The sequence below is a fragment of the Solea senegalensis genome, linkage group LG21 (assembly GCF_019176455.1).
Source record: "Solea senegalensis isolate Sse05_10M linkage group LG21, IFAPA_SoseM_1, whole genome shotgun sequence".
Lineage (NCBI taxonomy): Eukaryota > Metazoa > Chordata > Actinopteri > Pleuronectiformes > Soleidae > Solea > Solea senegalensis.
The window spans coordinates 1061840-1082500 of NC_058040.1; the positions used below are offsets into that span (position 1 = coordinate 1061840).

The following is a 20661-nucleotide window of genomic DNA, read 5'->3' on the forward strand; positions in this document are numbered from 1 at the left end:
ATCACACAGGAATTGTGTGTCTGTGTGTGTGTGTGTGTGTGTGTGTCGTACAAACTGCTGCTTTTGGATGGGGGTGGGTGGAGTTTCCTTCTCCCCCTTCCACCTGCTGTTAAATACAGGTTACCAATGGCAACACTCCAGCAGGAGAAACAAACACTGGTGAAGACATACACACTTGTCTAAAAAGTTTTTTTCTGTCCAGATTCAAAATGAAGAAAAAGAGTTTGTTTTTGTTTGTTTAACAAAACGGAAACGTCGCAAAAACACAGAAAGGTCGCAAAAACACAGAAAGGTCGCAAAAACACCGAAATTTTGCAAACACACAGAAAATTGGCAAAAACACAGAAAAGTGGCAAAAACACAGAACAAAAATGCATAAATGCAGCAAAAAGGGTCGCAGAAACGTCGCAAAAACACAAAAATGTCACAGAAAACGCCGCAAAACACAAAATGTCACAGAAACGTCGCAAAAACACAGAAATGTCGCAAAAACACAAAAATGTCACAAAAACACGGAAACATCGCAGAAACACAGAAATGTCACGGAAACATCGCAGAAACACAGAAATATCACGGAAACATTGCAAAAACACAAAAATGTCACAGAAACACAGAAACGTCACAAAAACATAGAAATGTTGCAAAAACAGAAACATCACAGAAACATTGCAACAACACAAAAATGTCACAGAAATGACGCAAATACACAGAAACGTTGCAAAAACACAAAAATGTCACAAAAACACGGAAACATCGTAGAAACACAGAAACATCACAATAACACAGAAACATCGCAAAAACACAGAAACATCGCAAAAACACAGAAAGGTCACAGAAACGTCGCAAAAACACGGAAAGGTCACGGAAACAATGCAGAATGACAGAAATTTCACGGAAATATCGCAGAAACACAAAAAAGTTGCAAAAACATAAACGTCGCAGAAACACAGAAACGTCGCAGAAACACAGAAACGTCCAAAAACACAAAAATGTCACAAAAACAGAGAAACATCGCAGAAACACAGAAATGTCACGGAAACATCGCAGAAACACAGAAATATCACGGAAACATTGCAAAAACACAGAAAGGTCGCAGAAACACAGAAACGTCACAGAAACACAGAAATGTCACAGAAACGTCACAAAAACACAGAAACATCACGGAAACATCGCAGAAATTTCACAGAAACACAGAAATGTCACAAAAACATTGCAGAAACACAGAAATGTCACAAAACACAAACGTCGCAGAAACACAGAAACATTGCAAAAACACAGAAACATCACAGAAACACAGAAACATCGCAGAAACACAGAAACGTTGCAGAAACACAAATGTCGTAGAAACGCAGAAATGTCGCAGAAACACAGAAATGTCGCAGAAATACAAATGTAACAGAAACACAAACGTCGTAGAAACACAGAAACATCGCAGAAACACAGAAATGTCACAGAAACGTTGCAAAAACACAGAAACATCACAAAAACACAAATGTTGTAGAAACGCCGCAGAAACACAGAAACATCGCAAAAACACAAACGTCACAGAAACGTTGCAGATACAGAAACGTTGCAGAAACACAAAAAATTTGCAAAAACACAGGGATGTCGCAGAAACATCGCAAAAACACAGAAAACATCAGCGAAAACACAAACGCGAGAAACACAGAAACGAGAAACACAGAAATGCCACAGAAATGCCACCAGAAACACAGAAATGTCACAGAAACACAAATGTCGTAGAAACACAGAAATGTCGCAGAAACACAGAAATGTCACAGAAACACAAACATCGTAGAAACACAGAAATGTCGCAGAAACACAAATGTCGCAGAAACACAGATTTATGAAACAAACATAACAGACATGTTACATTATTTACATAAAAACATGGAATTACACGCATGATCTCCAGGTCACAAAGGTCATGTGGTCACAAAGGTCATGGGGTCACAAAGGTCATGAGGTCACAAAGGTCATGAGGTCACAAAGATACATAAACCTAAATAATGAAAACAAAAACAGTTTTTACACATGTGTAAAGACTGATGACCTCTGACCTTATGATGGATTCACTCATCATCTTTTGTGTGTGTGTCGTTTTTCAACGAGCAGGAAGGCTGGGGGTGGAGTCTGAATACTAGCTGTCAATCACAGCATGGCCCCTCCCTAAAGTCTCCCCTATTTTCTAATGTTGCATCAGAGGTTGTAGGTGAGGTTATTGAATGTGAATTCAATAACAAAGCTCTAAGTGTTCTAAGTGTTCTTTGTGAAGCAAGAATAAAAATGAAACGGTAACATTAATGTTATACACATATATATCAATATTTACGTATTATATTAATATTATTAATGTTTTTAACACAGTCACAGTCTGGAGTACTGAACCATTCTAATGATTCAGTTTCACCCAAAACAACTGCTTTTCAAGTCACGACTTAGTGTTGACACCACAGTGATGTGATGACTCCGCCCACACAGAGGAGGAGCTATGAAACAAACGTGGGTGGAGTCAGACGTGTGTGTTGAACACAGACATTAATGAGCAACTGAGTTTGGACAAGGACAGAGAGACAGACGTCCATGACTGGGACATCATTTACATATAAATACAGTGGTGTCGCTCCCTGGTGGAGAGTGGAGACATTACAGGTTTACGTAGATTAACTTTAAACTTTGACCTCTTTGTTATGAATATAAAGTGTTGATGGCAGCGCCCCCTGGAGTTGTAACATGTGTGTTACACACAGTACTGCCCCCTGGTGGCGCCTGTGAACATGTTACATGTTTGACAAATGAACTACAATAACAGACCTGAACTCAGCTGTGACGTCATCCTCAGGTCAGACTGACAGTTACGGTGTGTTGACGTCATAAATGAACTAAATCAGTGGGAGCTGCAGGTGAGCAGGGGGCGGGGCCGAGGACGTCAACACCGCCTCTTTCCGATCACTCACAGGAGCAGGAGAGCTGAGCGCGCTCCCGTCAGCAGCAGTGAAGCGCGTGAACGCGCCCGTTACTCCTCTCTCTCTTTCTCGACTCGGTTTTCCCGCTTGGTCTCCGCCCGAAATCTGAAAGTTCGGCGTCGGTTCAGACCCACGTCTGCTCGTGTTCGTGCTCCTGCTTCTGGTCTGGTCTGGTCTGGTCTGGTCGTCCTTCCTCAGACATGATGGACTGGACGGTTCCAGTTCTGCTGTCACTGCTCTGGGTTCAGTTCTCGGTGGAAGTCTCGGACGAACCGGACGTTCAAGGTATGGACTTTAAGTACTTTTACTGTGAACACTGAAGTATTTTTACTGTGAACACTGAAGTATTTTTACTGTGAACACTGAAGTACTTTTACTGTGAAATATGAAGTATTTGTACTGTGAACACTGAAGTACTTTTACTGTGAACACTGAAGTATTTTTACTGTGAACACCGAAATATTTTTACTGTGAACACTGTGAAGTACTGAAGTATACTGTTTACTGTGAACACCTATTTTTACTGTGAACACTGAAGTATTTTTATTGTGAAAACTGAAGTACCTTTACTGTGAAATATGAAGTATTTGTACTGTGAACACTGAAGTAAGTATTTTTACTGTGAAGTACTTTTACTGTGAAATATGAAGTATTTTTACTGTGAACACTGAAGTACTTTTACTGTGAACACTGAAGTATTTTTACTGTGAACACTGAAGTATTTTTACTTGAAATATTTTTGTGAACACTGAAGTACTTTTACTGTGAAATATGAAGTATTTGTACTGTGAAGAAGTACTTTTACTGTGAACACTGAGTATTTTTTACTGTGAACACCGAAATATTTTTACTGTGAACACTGAAGTATTTTTTGTGAAAACTGAAGTACCTTTACTGTGAAATATGAAGTATTTGTACTGTGAACACTGAAGTACTTTTACTGTGAACACTGAAGTATTTTTACTGTGAACACCGAAATATTTTTACTGTGAACACTGAAGTATTTTTATTGTGAAAACTGAAGTACCTTTACTGTGAAATATGAAGTATTTGTACTGTGAACACTGAAGTACTTTTACTGTGAACACTGAAGTATTTTTACTGTGAACACTGAAGTACTTTTACTGTGAAATATGAAGTATTTGTACTGTGAACACTGAAGTATTTGTACTGTGAACACTGAAGTAATTTTACTGTGAACACTGAAGTATTTTTACTGTGAAATATGAAATATTTTTACTGTGAACACTGAACTATTTTTATTACTGGGAACACTGAAGTATTTTTACTGTGAACAGTGAAACTGTGAACACTGTAGTAATTTGACACTGAAGTATTTTTACTGTGAACTATTTTTATTGTGATTTTTACTGTGAAATATTTATTTCTACTGTGAACACTGTATTTTTACTGCGGAGCACTTTACTGTGAACACTGAAGTACTGTGAGCACTGGAACACTATTTTACTGTGTACACTTACTTTTACTGTGAACACTGAAGTATTTTTACTGTGAAATATTAAGTATTTCTACTGTGAACACTGAAGTATTTTTACTGTGAGCACTGAAGCACTTTTACTGTGAACACTGAAGTATTTTTACTGTGAAATATGAAGCACTTTTACTGTGACCACGGAAGTATTTTTACTGTGAACACTGAAGTATTTTTACTGTGGAATATGAAATATATTTACTGTGAACACTGAAGTATTTTTACTGTGAACACTGAAGTACTTTTCTTGAACCTGAAGTACTGAAATACTTTACTGTGACTGTGAAGCACTTTTACTGTGAACACTGAGTATTTTTTGTGAAATATGACTTTACTGTGAACACTGAAGTATTTTTACTGTGAACACTGAAGTATTTTTACTGTGAAATATGAAATATATTTACTGTGAACACTGAATTTTTACTGTCTGAAGTACTTTTTCTGTGAACCCTGAAGTACTGAAATACTTTTACTGTGAACACTGAAGTATTTTTACTGTGAAATATGAAATATTTTTACTGTGAAATATGAAATATTTTTACTGTAAACACTGAAGTGTTTTTTACTGTGAACACTGAAGTATTTTTACTGTGAACACTGAAGTACTTTTTCTGTGAACCCTGAAGTACTGAAATACTTTTACTGTGAACACTGAAGTATTTTTACTGTGAAATATGAATTATTTTTACTGTAAACACTGAAGTATTTTTTAATGTGAACGCTGAAGTATTCTTACTGTAAAATATGAAATATTTTTACTGTGAAATATTAAGTAGTTTTACTGTGAAATATTAAGTAGTTTTACTGTGAAATATGAAATATTTTTACTGTGGACAATGAAGTACTTTTACTGTGAAATATGAAGTTCTTTTACTGTGAAATATGAAGTACTCAGTACTTTAACTGAGACCTTAACTTGAATCACTTCTGAATAAATTAACCTGTGGTCACATGGTGTGGTTTTGGCCCCTCCCTCTTCCTCAGTGATTGACGTGCTCAGTCTTCAGGATGCACGTCAGAGCGCGGCGGCGGTGGAGAAGCTGTCGGGCAGTCTGAGCGCGCTCAGTGACGTGTACGTGGTGTCGACGCTGCGGCTGCCGGTGAAGCTGGGCGGAGTCTTGATGGGAGTGTACAGTAAACAGGACAACAGGAAGTACTTGGAGGTGGCCGTCATGGGAAAGATCAATAAAGGTTGGTGAGTTTTGAACGACACTGGGCCCACGTTGGTGTGACGCTGCTGTGTATGACCACTTCCTGTGTGTCCACTTCCTGTGTCCTCTCAGTTCTGGTCCGCTACGTCAGAGCGGACGGGAAAGTCCACACAGTCAACCTGCAGAACGCCAACTTAGCGGATGGACGCACACACTCTGTCCTCCTGAGAGTGGGCGGTCTGAACCGACAGCACGCCCACATGGAGCTGTACGTCGACTGCCGATTGGCCGACTCCAGCCAGAGTCTGCCACCGCTCGTCCCTCTGCCTGGAGATGCCCACCTGGTGGAGCTGAGACATGGACAAAAGACGTACGCTCGTCTTCAGGTCAGAGACAATGATTGCCCCACTCAGTTGTCAGAGTTATGATGTCTCACTGTCGCTCTCTGTCTCACTGTTCCTCTCTCTGTCTCACTGTCTCTATTTGTCTCACTGTCTCTCAGGGAGCAGTGGTGTCCCTCAAACTGTCTCTAGGGGGCAGCGTTGCTCAAGCTGGAGCTTTGACTGATTGTCCTTTTCAGGGAGACGCGTCAAACTACAATACAGGTGAGTCTTACCTGTCTTCATCTGTTCCCTCCCTGTCCCATATGTCATCCCCATGACTGTCCCCTGACTGTCTCACCTGTCCTCTTCTCATTCATCTGAGGACACTCATCTGTCCATTGCCTTTCAGTGAACGGGGACGTGAACTCCATCCTGGGTGAGTCTTCAAAGACGTCCACAGCTGATAATCAATAATCACAGCTGATCAGGTTAATGATGTCGTCCTCAGGTGATCACACCAAGGCTCTGATTGGACAACTCATCATCTTCAACCAGATCCTGGGAGAACTGAGACAGGACATCAGAGAACAGGTGAGACATCAAAGGACAGGTGAGATTCAGAGGACAGGCAGGACATCAGAGAACAGGTGAGACTCAGAGGACAGAACGGACATGAGAGAACAGGTGAGACATCGAAGGACGGACAGGATATCAGAGAACAGGTGAGACACCAAAGGACAGGTGAGACAGAGGACGGACAGGACATCATAGGATAGGTGAGACATCAGAGGACAGACAGGACAGGTGAGACATCAAAGGATGCGATATTCAGAGGACAGACAGGACATCAGAGAACAGGTGAGACTCAGAGGACAGAAAGGACACCAGAGAACAGGTGAGACTCAGAGGACAGACAGCACATCAGAGAACAGGTGAGACATCAGAGGACAGACAGGACATCACAGAACAGGTGAGACTCAGAGGACAGACGGGACATCGTAGAACAGGTGAGACATCAGAGAATAGGTGAGATAGGACATCAGAGAACAGGTGAGACAGACAGTACAGTTGACAGCAGAGTTGAACTGTGTCTCGCTGTCCTCTTGTCTTCAGGTGAAGGAGATGTCCCTGATCAGAAACACCATCCTGGAGTGTCAAGTATGTGGTGAGTCAGCAGTTTTGTGATCTGGGTCAGCAGTTTTGTGGACTGTGTATGATCTAAGGACCTGATTGAAACCTGTGTCTGTCCCTGCAGGTTTCCATGAGCCTCGTTCACGCTGCGTCCCTAACCCGTGTTACAAAGGTGTCCCCTGTGTGGACAGCCTGCACTTCCCTGGATACACCTGTGGACCCTGTCCTCCAGGGACCAACGGTAACGGGACACAATGTCAGGACATTGATGAGGTAAACAACAACAACAACAACAACAGACTCTGTGTGGGTGGGGTGTGTCAGTAATGCGACTCCTCCCCCTCAGTGTGAGCTGCAGCCATGTTTCTCTCCTGATGCCTGTGTCAACACCATGGGCGGCTTCAGCTGTCAGTCATGTCCTCCAGGCCTGTGGGGGGCGCCACTGGTTGGAACTGGACTGGACTACGCCAAGACACACAAACAGGTCTGAGTGTGTGTGTGTGTCTGTGTGTGTGTGTGTGTGTGTGCACTAAAGTTCATCGTCTCATGTTTGTTTCCATGTTTGTTGACAGGAGTGCGTGGACATCGACGAGTGCTTGGATCTGCCAGATGCCTGTGTGTCAAACTCTGTGTGCATCAACACTGTGGTGAGTCTGTGATGTCTGTGTCAGTGATGTCAATGACGTCTGTGTCAGTGATGTCAGTGATGTCAGTGATGTGTCATTAATGTATGTGTCAGTCTGTGTCACTGATTTCAGTGATGTCTGTGTCAGTGATGTCAGTGATGTCTGTGTCAGTGAGATTTTAGGATGTCTGTCAGTAATGTCTGTGTCACTGATTTCAGTGATGTGTCCGATGTCAGTGATGTCAGTGATGTCTGTGTCAGTGATGTCAGTGATATCAGTGTCAGTAATGTCATTTATGTCTGTGTCAGTAATGTCTGTGTTACTGATTTCAGTAATGTCTGTGTCAGTGATGTTTATGTCAGTGATGTCAGAGATGTGTCAGATGATGTCTGTGATGTCAATGTCAGTGATGCCTGTGTCAGTGATGTCAGTGATATCAGTGTCAGTGTCAGTGATGCCCGTGTCAGTGATGTCATTGATATCAGTGTCAGTGATGTCAGTGTGTCCATTGATATGTCAGTGATGATTTTGGTGTCAGAGCTGTCAGTAAAGTGATGTCTGGTGTCATGATGTCAGTGATTTGGAAGTCAGTGATGTCAGTGTCAGTGATTTCAGTTCATCTGTGTCATTGATGTCAATGTTGATGTTGTCAATGTTAATGTTGTCAATGTTGTCAATGTTGTCAATGTTGTCAGTGATTCTACATTGATGTCTGTGTCATTGATGTCAATGTTGTCAATGTTGTCAATGTTGTTGTGTATGTCAGTGATGTCTGTCTGATGTCATGTCATGATGTGTGTCAGTGATGTCAGTGATGTCAGTCATTGATGTCAATGTTGTCAGTGATGTCTGTGTCATCTTGTCAATGTTGTCAATGTTGTCAATGTGTCAATGTTGTCAATGTTGTCAGTGATGTTGATGTCATGATGTGTGATGTGATGTGTGTCATTGATGTCAATGTTGTCAGTGATGTGTTGTGATGTCAGTGATGTCGATGTCAATGTTGTGATGTCGTGATGTCAGTGATGTCTGATGTTGTCATTGATGTCAATGTTGTCAATGATGTCAATGTGATGTCTGATGTCATGTGTGATGTCATGATGTCAGTGATGTCGATGTCTGTGTCATTGATGTCAATGTTGTCAGTGATGTCAGTGATGTCTGTGTCATCGATGTCAATGTTGTCAGTGATGTCAATGTTGTCAGTGTTGTCAGTGATGTCAGTGATGTCAATGTTGTCAGTGTTGTCAGTGATTTCAGTTCTGTCTGTTTCAGTGATTTCAGTGTCAATGATGTCAATGTTGTTGGTGATGTCACAGTTGTCTTAGTTTCATGTCTTTGTCCTCAGGGCTCGTATAAGTGTGGTGGCTGTAAACCCGGTTTCCTTGGCAACCAGACTTCAGGTTGTTTCCCCAGGAATTCATGTGCTGCTTTGACCTTTAACCCCTGTGACACCAACGCACACTGCACCATGGAGAGGAATGGAGACGTTTCCTGCAGGGTGAGGACTCCGCCCACCTGACACAGTGCAGCCAAAGCACACCACTGTTGTAACGTGTGTGTGTGTGCGTGTGTCTGCGTGTGTGTGTGAACAGTGTAACGTGGGCTGGGCAGGAAATGGAAACACATGTGGTTTTGACACAGACATCGATGGATATCCTGACCGTTCTCTGCCCTGCATCGACAACAACAAATACTGTAAACAGGTACAAACGAGCACACACACACACACACACACAGTATAATGTAAACAAACAGTGTAATCTCGTCTTGTTGTCCCTCGTCGCCCTCTTCAGGACAACTGTGTGTTTACGCCAAACTCTGGTCAGGAAGATGCCGACAACGACGGCATTGGAGATCAGTGTGATGAGGACGCTGACGGAGACGGTGTCAAGAATGTGGAGGTGAGACATGAGGATGGGGGCGGAGCCATCACTGTCATCTTTAGTCCGGGTACCTGGACAGGTTTATCTCAGCTCAACTCAGTCACATGACAAAGAGGCGGGAACATCCTCATCTTCTATGACATCAGAGCTCTGTTCTGATTGGCTAAAGGTGCTGTAGCCCCTCCCCTCTGCTGACACATGTCCTCTGTCCCTCAGGACAACTGTCGCCTGGTCGCTAACAGAGACCAGCAAAACTCTGACAGCGACTCGTTTGGAGATGCCTGTGATAACTGTCCTAACGTCCCCAACACTGAGCAGAGGGACACAGACAGTAATGGACAGGGAGACGCCTGTGACCAGGACATTGACGGAGACGGTGACACACGCACACACACGCAGACATCTCATCACTGATTGGCTGATAACATCACACAATCTGACTCATCAGTGTGTGTGTCTGTGTGTGTTTGTGTCTGTGTGTGTTTGTGTCTCTGTGTGTGTGTGTGTTCAGGCATTCCAAACGTCCTTGATAACTGTGTGAAGGTTCCAAACCCGATGCAGACGGACAGAGACCGTGACGGAGTTGGTGACGCCTGTGACAGTTGTCCAGAGCTCAGTGACCCCACACAGGTCAGACTGTATGACATCATACTGTCAGAGGTCAGAGGTAACAGTCATTCTTTAACTGTCTCTCTCTCTCTCAGACGGACATAGACAACGATCTGGTGGGAGACGTGTGTGACACCGACCAGGACACGTGAGTTATTCAACATTAAACACAAACAGACTGTGCTGTGAGTGCCCCCTGCTGCTGACAACAGGTCTCTATACACACACACACACACACAGCCACTGAACCTGAATGGTCATGTGATCCACGTCTCCCATGTGTCTGTGTGTCCTTCAGGGATGGAGACGGTCTTCAAAACAGCAGAGACAACTGTCCCGACATTCCCAACAGTTCACAGCTGGACTCTGATAACGACGGACTCGGAGACGACTGTGACCATGACGACGACAACGATGGTGTCCTCGACGATCACGACAACTGCCGACTCATCGTCAACCCCAACCAGAAAGACTCTGACAGTATGTGTGTGTGTGTGTGTGTGTGAACAAGAAGAGGGCGGGGCAAAGTGTTGATAAAGTTTTATTCCTGATAATGTGTTTACGAGGAGAAGAGTTAGCTTAAAGTCTCTGTCCGTCTCTGTCTGTCTGTGACTGTCTCGGTCTCCGTCTCTGTCTTTGTCCATCTCTGTCTGTGATTGTCTCTGTCCGTGTCTGTCTGTGACTGTCTCTGTCCGTCTCTGTCTGTCTGTGACTGTCTCTGTCCGTCTCTGTCTGTCTGTGACTGTCTCTGTCTCAGTGGACGGCGTTGGCGATGTCTGTGAGGACGACTTTGATAACGACTCGGTGTTGGACGTGATGGACGCGTGTCCAGAGAGTGCAGAGGTCACGCTCACAGACTTCAGAGCCTATCAGACGGTCGTCCTGGACCCAGAGGGCGATGCCCAGATCGACCCCAACTGGGTGGTGCTGAATCAGGTGACCCGAGCGGGTGGAGTCCGTCTTTAGTCAGTCATTGGTTCAAACGTATGAACGGGTAAGAGACAGAGACGTGGACGAGGGACAACACCTTCAGCAGCCACGTTTGTGTCAAAGGTTTTTGTGTTTAAAGTGGTCATGTGACATCACAGTTAGGTGGGCGGAGTCAGTCTGAGGGGGTCATTCTAAAGGTCATGTCTCTCTTCAGGGAATGGAGATCGTCCAGACCATGAACAGTGACCCTGGTCTGGCAGTAGGTACGTAACCTGTCCTCTGTGACATCATCGCCTGTCCTCTGTCTCTGTGACATCATCACCCGTGTCCACAGGATACACAGCGTTTAACGGTGTGGACTTCGAGGGAACGTTTCACGTCAACACGGTGACAGACGACGACTACGCCGGTTTCGTCTTTGGTTACCAGGACTCGTCCAGTTTCTATGTGGTGATGTGGAAGCAGACGGAGCAGGCGTACTGGCAGTCTGTCCCCTTCACAGCGCTGGCCCAGCCCGCGCTACAGCTCAAGGTCTCTGTCGCCCTCATGTGGCCGACTGGTAAACCTCCTGCATGTTCACCTCACCTCATCTCTGTGTCTCTCCCACAGGCGGTCAAATCTCAGACTGGACCGGGTGAGTATCTGAGGAACGCCCTCTGGCACACAGGAGACACACCTGGAGAGGTGACGCTGCTCTGGAAGGATCCAAGGAACATGGGCTGGAAGGACAAGACCTCGTACCGCTGGCAGCTGAGCCACCGGCCCCAGGTCGGATACATCAGGTAAGACCTGCACCTCATACCAGACCTCAGACCTGCACCTCACACCAGACCTCAGACCTGCACCTCACACTAGACCTCAAACCAGACCTCAGACCTGCACCTCACACCAGACCTGACCTCAGACCTCAAACCAGACCTCAGACCTGCACCTCACACCAGACCTCAAACTAGACCTCAGACCTGCACCTCACACCTGACCTGCACACCAGACCTCAGACCTGCATCTCAAACCTGCACCTAAACCAGACCTCAGACCTGCACCCTCACACCTGACCTAGACCTCAGACCTGCACCTCACACCAGACCTCAAACTATACCTCAGACCTGCACCTCACACCAGACCCCAGACCTCAAACCAGACCTCAGACCTGCACCTCAAACCAGACCTCAGACCTGCACCTCAAACCAGACCTCAGACCTGCACCTCACACCAGACCTCAAACTAGACCTCAGACCAGACCTCAGACCTGCACCACACCAGACCTCAGACCTCAGACCTGCACCTCACACCAGACCTCAGACCTGCACCTCACACCAGACCTCAGACCTGCACCTCACACCAGACCTTAGACAGACCTGCACCTCACACCAGCAGACCTCAGACCTGCACCTCAAACTAGACCTCAGACCTGCACCTCAGACCTGCACCTCACACCAGACCCTCAAACTATACCTCAGACCTGCACCTACCTCAGCAGACCTCAGACCTGCACCTCACACCAGACCTCAAACCCAGACCTGCACCTCAAACCCTCAGACCTGCACCTCATACCAGAACTCAGGCCTGCACCTCACACCAGACCTCACACCAGACCTCAGACCTGCACCTCACACCAGACCCTCAGACCTGCACCTCACACCAGACCTCAAGACCTCAGACCTGCACCTCAAACCTGCACCTGAAACCAGACCACAGACCTGCAACTCAACCCTGCACTTTAAACCAGACCTCAGACCTGCACCTCACACCAGACCTCAAAGACCTCACCTCACACCTGCACCTCACACCTGCACCTCACACCAGACCTCAGACCTGCACCTTAAATCAGACCTCAGACCAGGGGCAGGTTCAGAATGCAGGTTCAACTAACTCTGAGTTGTGGGTTTCAGAACAGCTGATCAGCATCAGTTCAGTTCACTGTGAGTGAATCATCATCAATGGAGCTCTGCTACTATGATTCACCATGGCAACGGGTAAACAAAGAGCACAGCCTCCATTTTAATCCAGTTAACAGAAATATGAACACATGACATTTATGTGAAGAGACGAGTGAATAAATGAACACTATGACATTTTATACAGTGTAATTCACTCATTCATCCTTTCATTAATGATGATAATGCTGCAGTCCTACCATATGTTACATTAGATTTGATCTTTATTCAACTGGAACCAGACGACACACAAACTGAAGAAGAGAAGACCATCATTATAAAAGTGTCCATGTTCAATCTGACTCACTTTTTTCACTCTATTTTACATGAAAACATTTTTCTCAACACTATTTCATGACTATATTTCCACGTGTAAATATAAACACCGTCACTGAAATGCTGTCAAACATTAAGATTTCGCGCTTTATAAATCATTGTTATTATTATTTGTGCACAGTGTTGACATGAGCTCCCCTGGAAACAAATTTATTTGATTAAGATTTGATGCGTGTGTGGAGGTTGGATTCATTATGTGGTGATATGAGCTGACTTAAGGTAAGTAGACGTACAGGCTTGTAATAATGGATGTGTTAGGTTCACAGAGTATGTTGCCGGGGTAACTGACTCAGAGTTAAGCTGAACTGGCTTTGTGAAACCGAAAAACCAGAGTTTCCCTCACCTCAACTCAGAGTTTTCACTAAACCTGCTTTCTAAAACGGGCCCCTAGAGTTAAGGATTTAACTCAGAGTTTGTTGAACCTTCTTTCGGAAACAGGCCCCAGACCTCAGACATGCACCTCACATCAGACCTCAGACCTGCACCTCAAACCAGACCTCAGACCTGCGCCTTACACCAGACCTCAGACCAGACCCCAAACCAGACCCTAAACCAGAAACCAGACCTCCTTTTCTCTCGGTCGCTCATGAGGGTCAGGAGAAGCGTTTTTTTTCTACTTCGGCATCTCTGTGTTCCAGGGTGAAGCTGTTTGAGGGAACAAAGATGGTGGCTGACTCAGGTGTGGTGATTGACAGCTCCATGAGAGGAGGACGACTCGGCGTTTTCTGCTTCTCTCAGGAAAACATAATCTGGTCCAACCTGCGCTACAGGTGCAACGGTAAGACCTTTGACCTTTCACATGTGTGTTTACCTGGACTGTTGATGTTTGTTGTTGTTTGTTGTTGTTGTTGTTTGTTGATGTTTGTTGTTGTTGTTTGTCGTTGTTGATGTTTGTTGTTGTTGTTTGTCGTTGTTGATGTTTGTTGTTGTTGTTTGTCGTTGTTGATGTTTGTTGATTCCATTCAATTCAATTCAATTCAATTTTATTTGTATAGCGCCAAATCATAACATACATGATCTCAGGTCTGTACATAGACAACATCAAAGAGAGCAGAGAAACACAACAGTTCACACAATGAGCAAACACTAGGCATCAGTGGAGAGAAAAAACTCTCTCTTAACAGAAGAAGAAATCTCTGACAGAACCAGACTCAGAGATGTGCGGTCATCTGCCTCGACCGGTTGGGGTGAAAGGAAAATGGGGGACAGAGGTGAGGTGGGGGACAGATAGGGGGGAGAGAAAGGACAAGAGGGAGATGAGGGAGAGACAGAAGAGAGAGAGGGAGACCAGCAGCAGATACACAACAACTGTATCAGGTTACAAGTTTATACAGTTACTGATATCGACTTTTTAATTATAACATAATAATAATGGTGACGATGAGCGTAGCCTCGGAAACTGGATCTTGATCCTGCAACCTGCATGATGAGAATACAGAGAGAGAGAGAGGGAAGGAAGGAAGGAAGGAAGGACACAAACTAGGGAGAGAAAGAGACAATGTTAATGACATATAAAAAGTCATAATCATATCCTGAGTGTGAGAGAGTGAATGTGCGTGTACCACAGGAAAATCCCCCAGCAGTTTAGTTCTATAGCAGCAGAACTAAGAGCTGGTCCAGGTTTCCCTGAACCAGCTCTAACTATAAGCTTTATCAAAAAGGAAAGTTTTAAGTTTAACTTTAAATACAGAGAGAGGCTCCGCCTCCCGAACTATCATTGGAAGCTGGTTCCACAGGAGAGGAGGAGCCTGGTAACTAAAGGCTCTTACAGACTCTGGGAACCACAAGTAAACCTGTATTTTGTGACCTAAGTGGTCTATTAGGGTGATAGGGTAAGACTAGGTCTTTCAGGTATGAAGGGGCGTGACCATTAAGTGCTTTGTACGTGAGGAGGAGGATTTCAAATTTAATGTTGTTTGTTGTTGTTTGTTTGTTGATGTTTGTTGTTGTTGTTTTCAGACACGGTGCCTGCAGATTTCCACTCTCATCGTAAACAAGTTCTGATGCACATTCAGGTTTGAGAGTAGCAGGTGAAGCAGTGACATCATCATCTTCATCATCTCTGCTGACTCATGTCGTCATAACAACGCAGAAGAAGCTACACAGTGTGTTCACACACACTAATGATGATGTCACTGATGATGTCTTCAACTAGTGGACAAACTGTGACATCAGGACCTGGACCGGACTGTAAACCATCAGAACCTGAACCAGACTGTAAACCACCAGAACCTGGACCAGACTGTTAACCACCTGAACTGGACTGTAAACCACTAGAACCTGAACAGGGTTGTAAACCACCTGAACCTGGACCGGACTGTAAACCACCAGAACCTGGACCGGACTGTGAACCAGCTGGACCAGACTGTAAACCACCAGACTCCCCTTTAATGATTGAAATGCTGAGTCATTGAAACATAGATATTGATCAGATCACATGACCCTGCTGACGAATCATAAGCTACAACATATTTGATGTTTTTCATGTTTGAAATAAAAAATCTGATCATTTTAAAACAAACTACTTTATTCTTCTACTGACACACACACACACACACACACACACTCACTATCTGACACACACATACACACACACACACTTGATTAACTGTAGTTAATGCAGGACTGAGATGTTTGGTCAGCTGCAGTGACCTCTTAAAGGCAGCAGGGGGCAGCATTCACACTTTTCAATTAAGGTGAGAGTGTGTGTGTATCAGTGTGTGTGAGAGTGTATCAGTATGTGTTTGTGTGAATTAATATGTGTGTGTGTATCAGTGGGTGTGTATCAGTATGTGTGTGTGAGTGAGTGTGTGTTTGAGTGTATCAGTGTCAGTGTGTGTGAGTGTATCAGTGTCAGTGTGTGTGTGTGTGTCAGTATGTGTGTGTGAGTGTATGTGTGTGTGTCAGTGTGTCAGTGTGTGTGTGTGTGTGTCTCAGCTGTTGTGCAGCAGCAGCTGTTGGTGATTTATTTAGAAACGACTGACTCTCTCAATCAGCTGTGAATGTCACACGTGTCAAAGACCAGAGACACTTCAGACCAGGACAGACCAGAGCCAGAGACACTTCAGACCAGGACAGACCAGAACCAGGACCCAGGTCCTGACACAAACCTGGAGATAAACATGGACCAACTCTGATCCTGAACCACTTGAGGTGAGACTGTTATGATTGTCAGTGACTACAATTCCCAAAAGCCCCTGCTCTGTTTCACCCACGGGTTACACCAACAGCTAACATGGGCATTAGCCTAAAACTGGGCTAACAGCTAACACTGGTATTAGCCTAACACTGGCACTGACTAGCATTAGCATGATCACAGTGTGACATCTTTTAATAACAAACACTGGACAACATGACTCAGCAAAACTGACTGACATCATCACTGTGATATTACTTCTATTAAAACTACTACTGAAACTACTACTACTGCTACTGTTACTACTACTATTGTTACTACTACTGCTACTAAAACTACTCTGACTGTTACCACTGCTACTAAAACTACTACTGTTACTACTGCTACTAAAACTACTACTACTGTTACTACTGCTACTAAAACTATTACTGTTACTACTGCTACTAAAACTACTACTGTTACTACTGTACTACTACTGCTACTACTACTGGTTACTACTGCTACTAAAACTACTGTTACTACTGCTACTAAAACTACTACTACTGTTACTACTGCTACTAAAACTACTTCTGTTACTACTGCTGCTAAAACTACTACTACTGTTACTACTGCTACTAAAACTACTACTTTTACTACTGCTACTAAAACTACTACTTCTTTTACTACTGCTACTAAAACTACTACTTCTGTTACTACTGCTACTAAAACTACTACTTCTGTTACTACTGCTGCTAAAACTACTACTACTGTTACTACTGCTACTAAAACTAATACTCACGTTTAAGTGTGTGTGTGTTTACTGTCACATAGATCATAAGTGTTTGTCTCTCACAGTTGATGATGATGATGATGATGATGATGATGGAGGCTCAGTCTGCCATCACAGGAAACACAGCGTTACCATGGAAACATTGTTTCCAGCTGACTCTGCTGCTGGTCCAGCTGAGTTTACCTGAACAAGGTGAACACACACACGCACATGCACACACAGACACACATACACACACACACACACACACAACCGTGGCCCGTTTCAGAAAGCAGGTTTAGTGAAAACTCTGAGTTAGTTAACCCTGAGATGAGGGAAACTGTGGTCTTTCAGTTTCACAAAGCCAGTTTAGTCAGTTACCCTGGCAACAGACTCCGTGAGCCTGAAGCAGCTGTCTGACACTCCGTCTCATGTCCTAGTTCATACAGTCGTTAACAAAACACGCGTCAGAGCACATTCACCTGCACAATGAATGACATTTACGTCTTTCAAAACATCGAAATCCCAATTACATGTTACTTCCAGTGTGCTAACTATACCACGGCTTTCGGGGGGGCTCACGAAATAGTTTCATAACATTACATTACATGTCATTTAGCAGACGCTGAGCCACTCCACCCCACAATGTAGTGTTGAGCAAAATGCTTTCATGTAAAATAGAGTGATAAAAGTGAGTCAGTTTGAACATGGACACTTTTATAATGATAGTTTATGGTTCCAGCTGAATAAAGATCAAATCTAATGTAACATATGGTAGGACTGCAGCATTATCATCTTTAATGAAAGGATGAATGAGTGAATTACACTGTATAAAATGTCATAGTGTTCATTTATTCACTCCTCTTCACATAAATGTCATGTGTTCATATTTCTGTTAACTGGATTAAAATGGAGGCTGTGCTCTTTGTTTACCCGTTGCCATGGTGACTCGTAGTATCAGAGCTCCATTGATGAAGATTCACTCACAGTGAACTGAACTGATGCTGATCAGCTGTTCTGAAACCCACAACTCAGAGTTAGTTGAACCTGCATTCTGAAATGGGCCCCTGGTCTATTCTCTTGTAGCTAATGCTAAGCTAAGTAAGTTCACATTATGGTCTGAATGTGAACTTTGTCCACAGGTGCAGCTTCCTGTCGTATCCTCAGGTGTAACTCTGACTTCGTGGCTGCGACGCTGGACCTGGGTGGCGGCAGTGGAGTAGGAGGAGTCAGACCACCAGATGGCGCCACAGCTGTGAGCAGAGCAGTGGTGAACGCTGGTTACTGCGGCGCCCTGCGATCCTACGCCACGTGCACCAAGCGGATGGCGAGGGCGTGTCGGGGCGACCTGGCGTACCACTCTGCGGTTCAGGGCATCGAGGACCTGCTGATCCAGCACCGCTGTCCCCGGGCGGGGCCCACGCCACAGCCCCGCCCCCTCCCTCAGGGAACCCTGTCAGCAGACGACTGCCTCTACGAGCGCAGCTTCCTGAGCAGAGAAGGTCGCGTGCCGGAGTACGTGCACTGCGGCGTGTTCGGGGACCCGCACGTCCGAACGTTCAATGACGATTTCCAGACGTGCGACGTGCAGGGGGCGTGGCCTCTCATAGATAATGAATACCTGTTTGTTCAAGCCACCAGTTCACCGATGAAGGCGGAAACGCCCATTATGGGGAGGAGCACAGCGCTCACCAAGGTGAGTCACACACCTGATGAAGTTAGTGTGGGCGTGGTCAGTGAGATGATTGACAGCTGGTGTCTCTCCACAGATCACAGTCATCTTTAAGAACATGCGTGAGTGCGTGGAGCAGCAGTTGTACCAGGCCGAGCTCGATAACGTGCCCGCGGCGTTCGCCGACGGCTCGGTGTCCAGCGGCGAGTGGCGAGGTCACCGCAGCCTGACGGTCAGCACGCAGAGTCCGGGTCGACACGCTGAGATCCGAGCGTCTCACATCGGCACGCTGCTGGTGGTGCGTCAGAGCGGACGCTCCCTCGGCCTGTCCGTCCTGTCGCCGCGCGGCGTCACGCAGGCTTTTGGCCCCGAACAGGACCTGCAGCTGTGTGTGTGGGGATGCCCCGCCTCCCAGAGACTCAACACGCTCCGCCCACCGCAGCCACCACCACCGCAGTCCTCTCTGCCCGCCTCCATCAGTGCCCACGCCCACTGCGCTGCGCTGCTTCCTGCTCGAGACGTCTACTACCAGGCCTGCGTGTTTGACCTGATCACCAGCGGCGACCTGAACTCCAGCACCGCCGCCGTCACCGCGCTGCACGACGCACGTCACATGATCTCTGAGCAGGAAACCGTTCACCTGTCACTGGTTGCCGCTGCGCGACACCGCCGCCCACCTCCACACCTGACGCTGCTACTGCTGACACTCGGCATGCTGGGAATTGTGAGCAGAGCCTAAGGCAGTGACGTCACTGATGACATCACTGTGGCATCCCTTCACAGTGAAACATTCTCGGCCACGCCCACAGAAATGTCCCGCAATGAAAAAATATTTTTATCGTACACATGAACATCGTAGGAATCTGTGGCTCAAAATTTCTAAACGACTTCAGTTTAGGTAGTTCAGTTAGTTTACTTAGTTTGGTTAGTTTAAGTAGTTCAGTTAGTTTACTTAGTTTGGTTAGTTTAAGTAGTTCAGTTAGTTTACTTAGTTTAGGTAGTTCAGTTAGTTTACTTAGTTTAGGTAGTTTACTTAGTTCAGTTAGTTTAGGTAGTTCAGTTAGTTTACTTAGGTTTTTCGCAGTATTGGCGTCGCCCGGCGCGACACCGTTGGTTTAAACACTATGCTGTAATAAGCCACACCCACACAGTTTTCACCACAGAAAATATACATTCGTGAGTAAAAAGAAAATAATAATAATAATAATAATAATAAAGATTGTTTATATTTATAACAATGAAATGTTCTGTGTTAAAATTCAATTCAGTTTTATTTGTAGAGTCACAACAACATCATCTGAAGTCTTTGTGATGACATCACAGTGATGACATCACATGATCATGGAAGAACTACACATATATAAAACAAGTGCATGATGATATCTATAAAACTAAATCACAGATGTTTATGAATGATTGGATGTAATGCTCTGTGTGAACACCAGGGGGCGCTGTGGTAGATTTATACTGTTATTTATTGCAGATTGGTACACTGAATAACCGATGATTGATTTTGATCGTCAATCATCTGATCATCCTCAGAAGGGGTGGGGTCAGGATCAATAAGCTGATTGGCTTCTTTCAAAGAGGTTTTTCTTCCCAACGTTTGGTACAGAGACACGACAACTGCCACCTGGACGACCTGGTGACAAAGACAGGTGCTATTAGCGCCACCCACAGGCTGCTGCTCACACTATAGCGTCACAAAGTCACCATTC

General features: G+C 45.0%; 3 protein-coding genes across 3 annotated transcripts in view; 2 read left to right on the plus strand and 1 right to left on the minus strand.

Moving 5' to 3' along the window:
- Positions 1-2998: 2998 nt before the first annotated feature.
- thbs3a (thrombospondin 3a) lies at positions 2999-15902 on the plus strand. Its single transcript, XM_044012405.1, has 23 exons — positions 2999-3251; positions 5443-5649; positions 5742-5995; positions 6112-6214; positions 6342-6368; positions 6441-6523; positions 7046-7097; positions 7188-7336; positions 7410-7547; positions 7636-7710; positions 9038-9190; positions 9285-9395; positions 9486-9593; positions 9792-9951; positions 10087-10205; positions 10280-10332; positions 10483-10664; positions 10942-11120; positions 11329-11377; positions 11449-11645; positions 11724-11896; positions 14026-14165; positions 15347-15902. The coding sequence occupies exons 1-23, from the start codon at positions 3167-3169 to the stop codon at positions 15406-15408; spliced, it is 2859 nt and encodes a 952-aa protein (XP_043868340.1). The 5' UTR covers positions 2999-3166; the 3' UTR covers positions 15409-15902.
- A 417-nt stretch (positions 15903-16319) lies between these two features.
- Positions 16320-19912, plus strand: LOC122758324 (hemojuvelin-like). Its single transcript, XM_044012419.1, has 4 exons — positions 16320-16540; positions 17358-17484; positions 18414-18967; positions 19041-19912. The coding sequence occupies exons 2-4, from the start codon at positions 17361-17363 to the stop codon at positions 19680-19682; spliced, it is 1320 nt and encodes a 439-aa protein (XP_043868354.1). The 5' UTR covers positions 16320-16540; positions 17358-17360; the 3' UTR covers positions 19683-19912.
- Positions 19913-20195: 283 nt separating this feature from the next.
- The window catches only part of LOC122758331 (CD82 antigen-like), a 3474-nt gene continuing 3008 nt past the window's right edge, over positions 20196-20661 (minus strand). Inside the window, exon 8 of the mRNA XM_044012432.1 lies at positions 20196-20585. Within this exon, the coding sequence (XP_043868367.1) occupies positions 20418-20585 (168 nt within the window). The 3' untranslated portion in view covers positions 20196-20417. The remainder of the gene's footprint in view (positions 20586-20661) is intronic.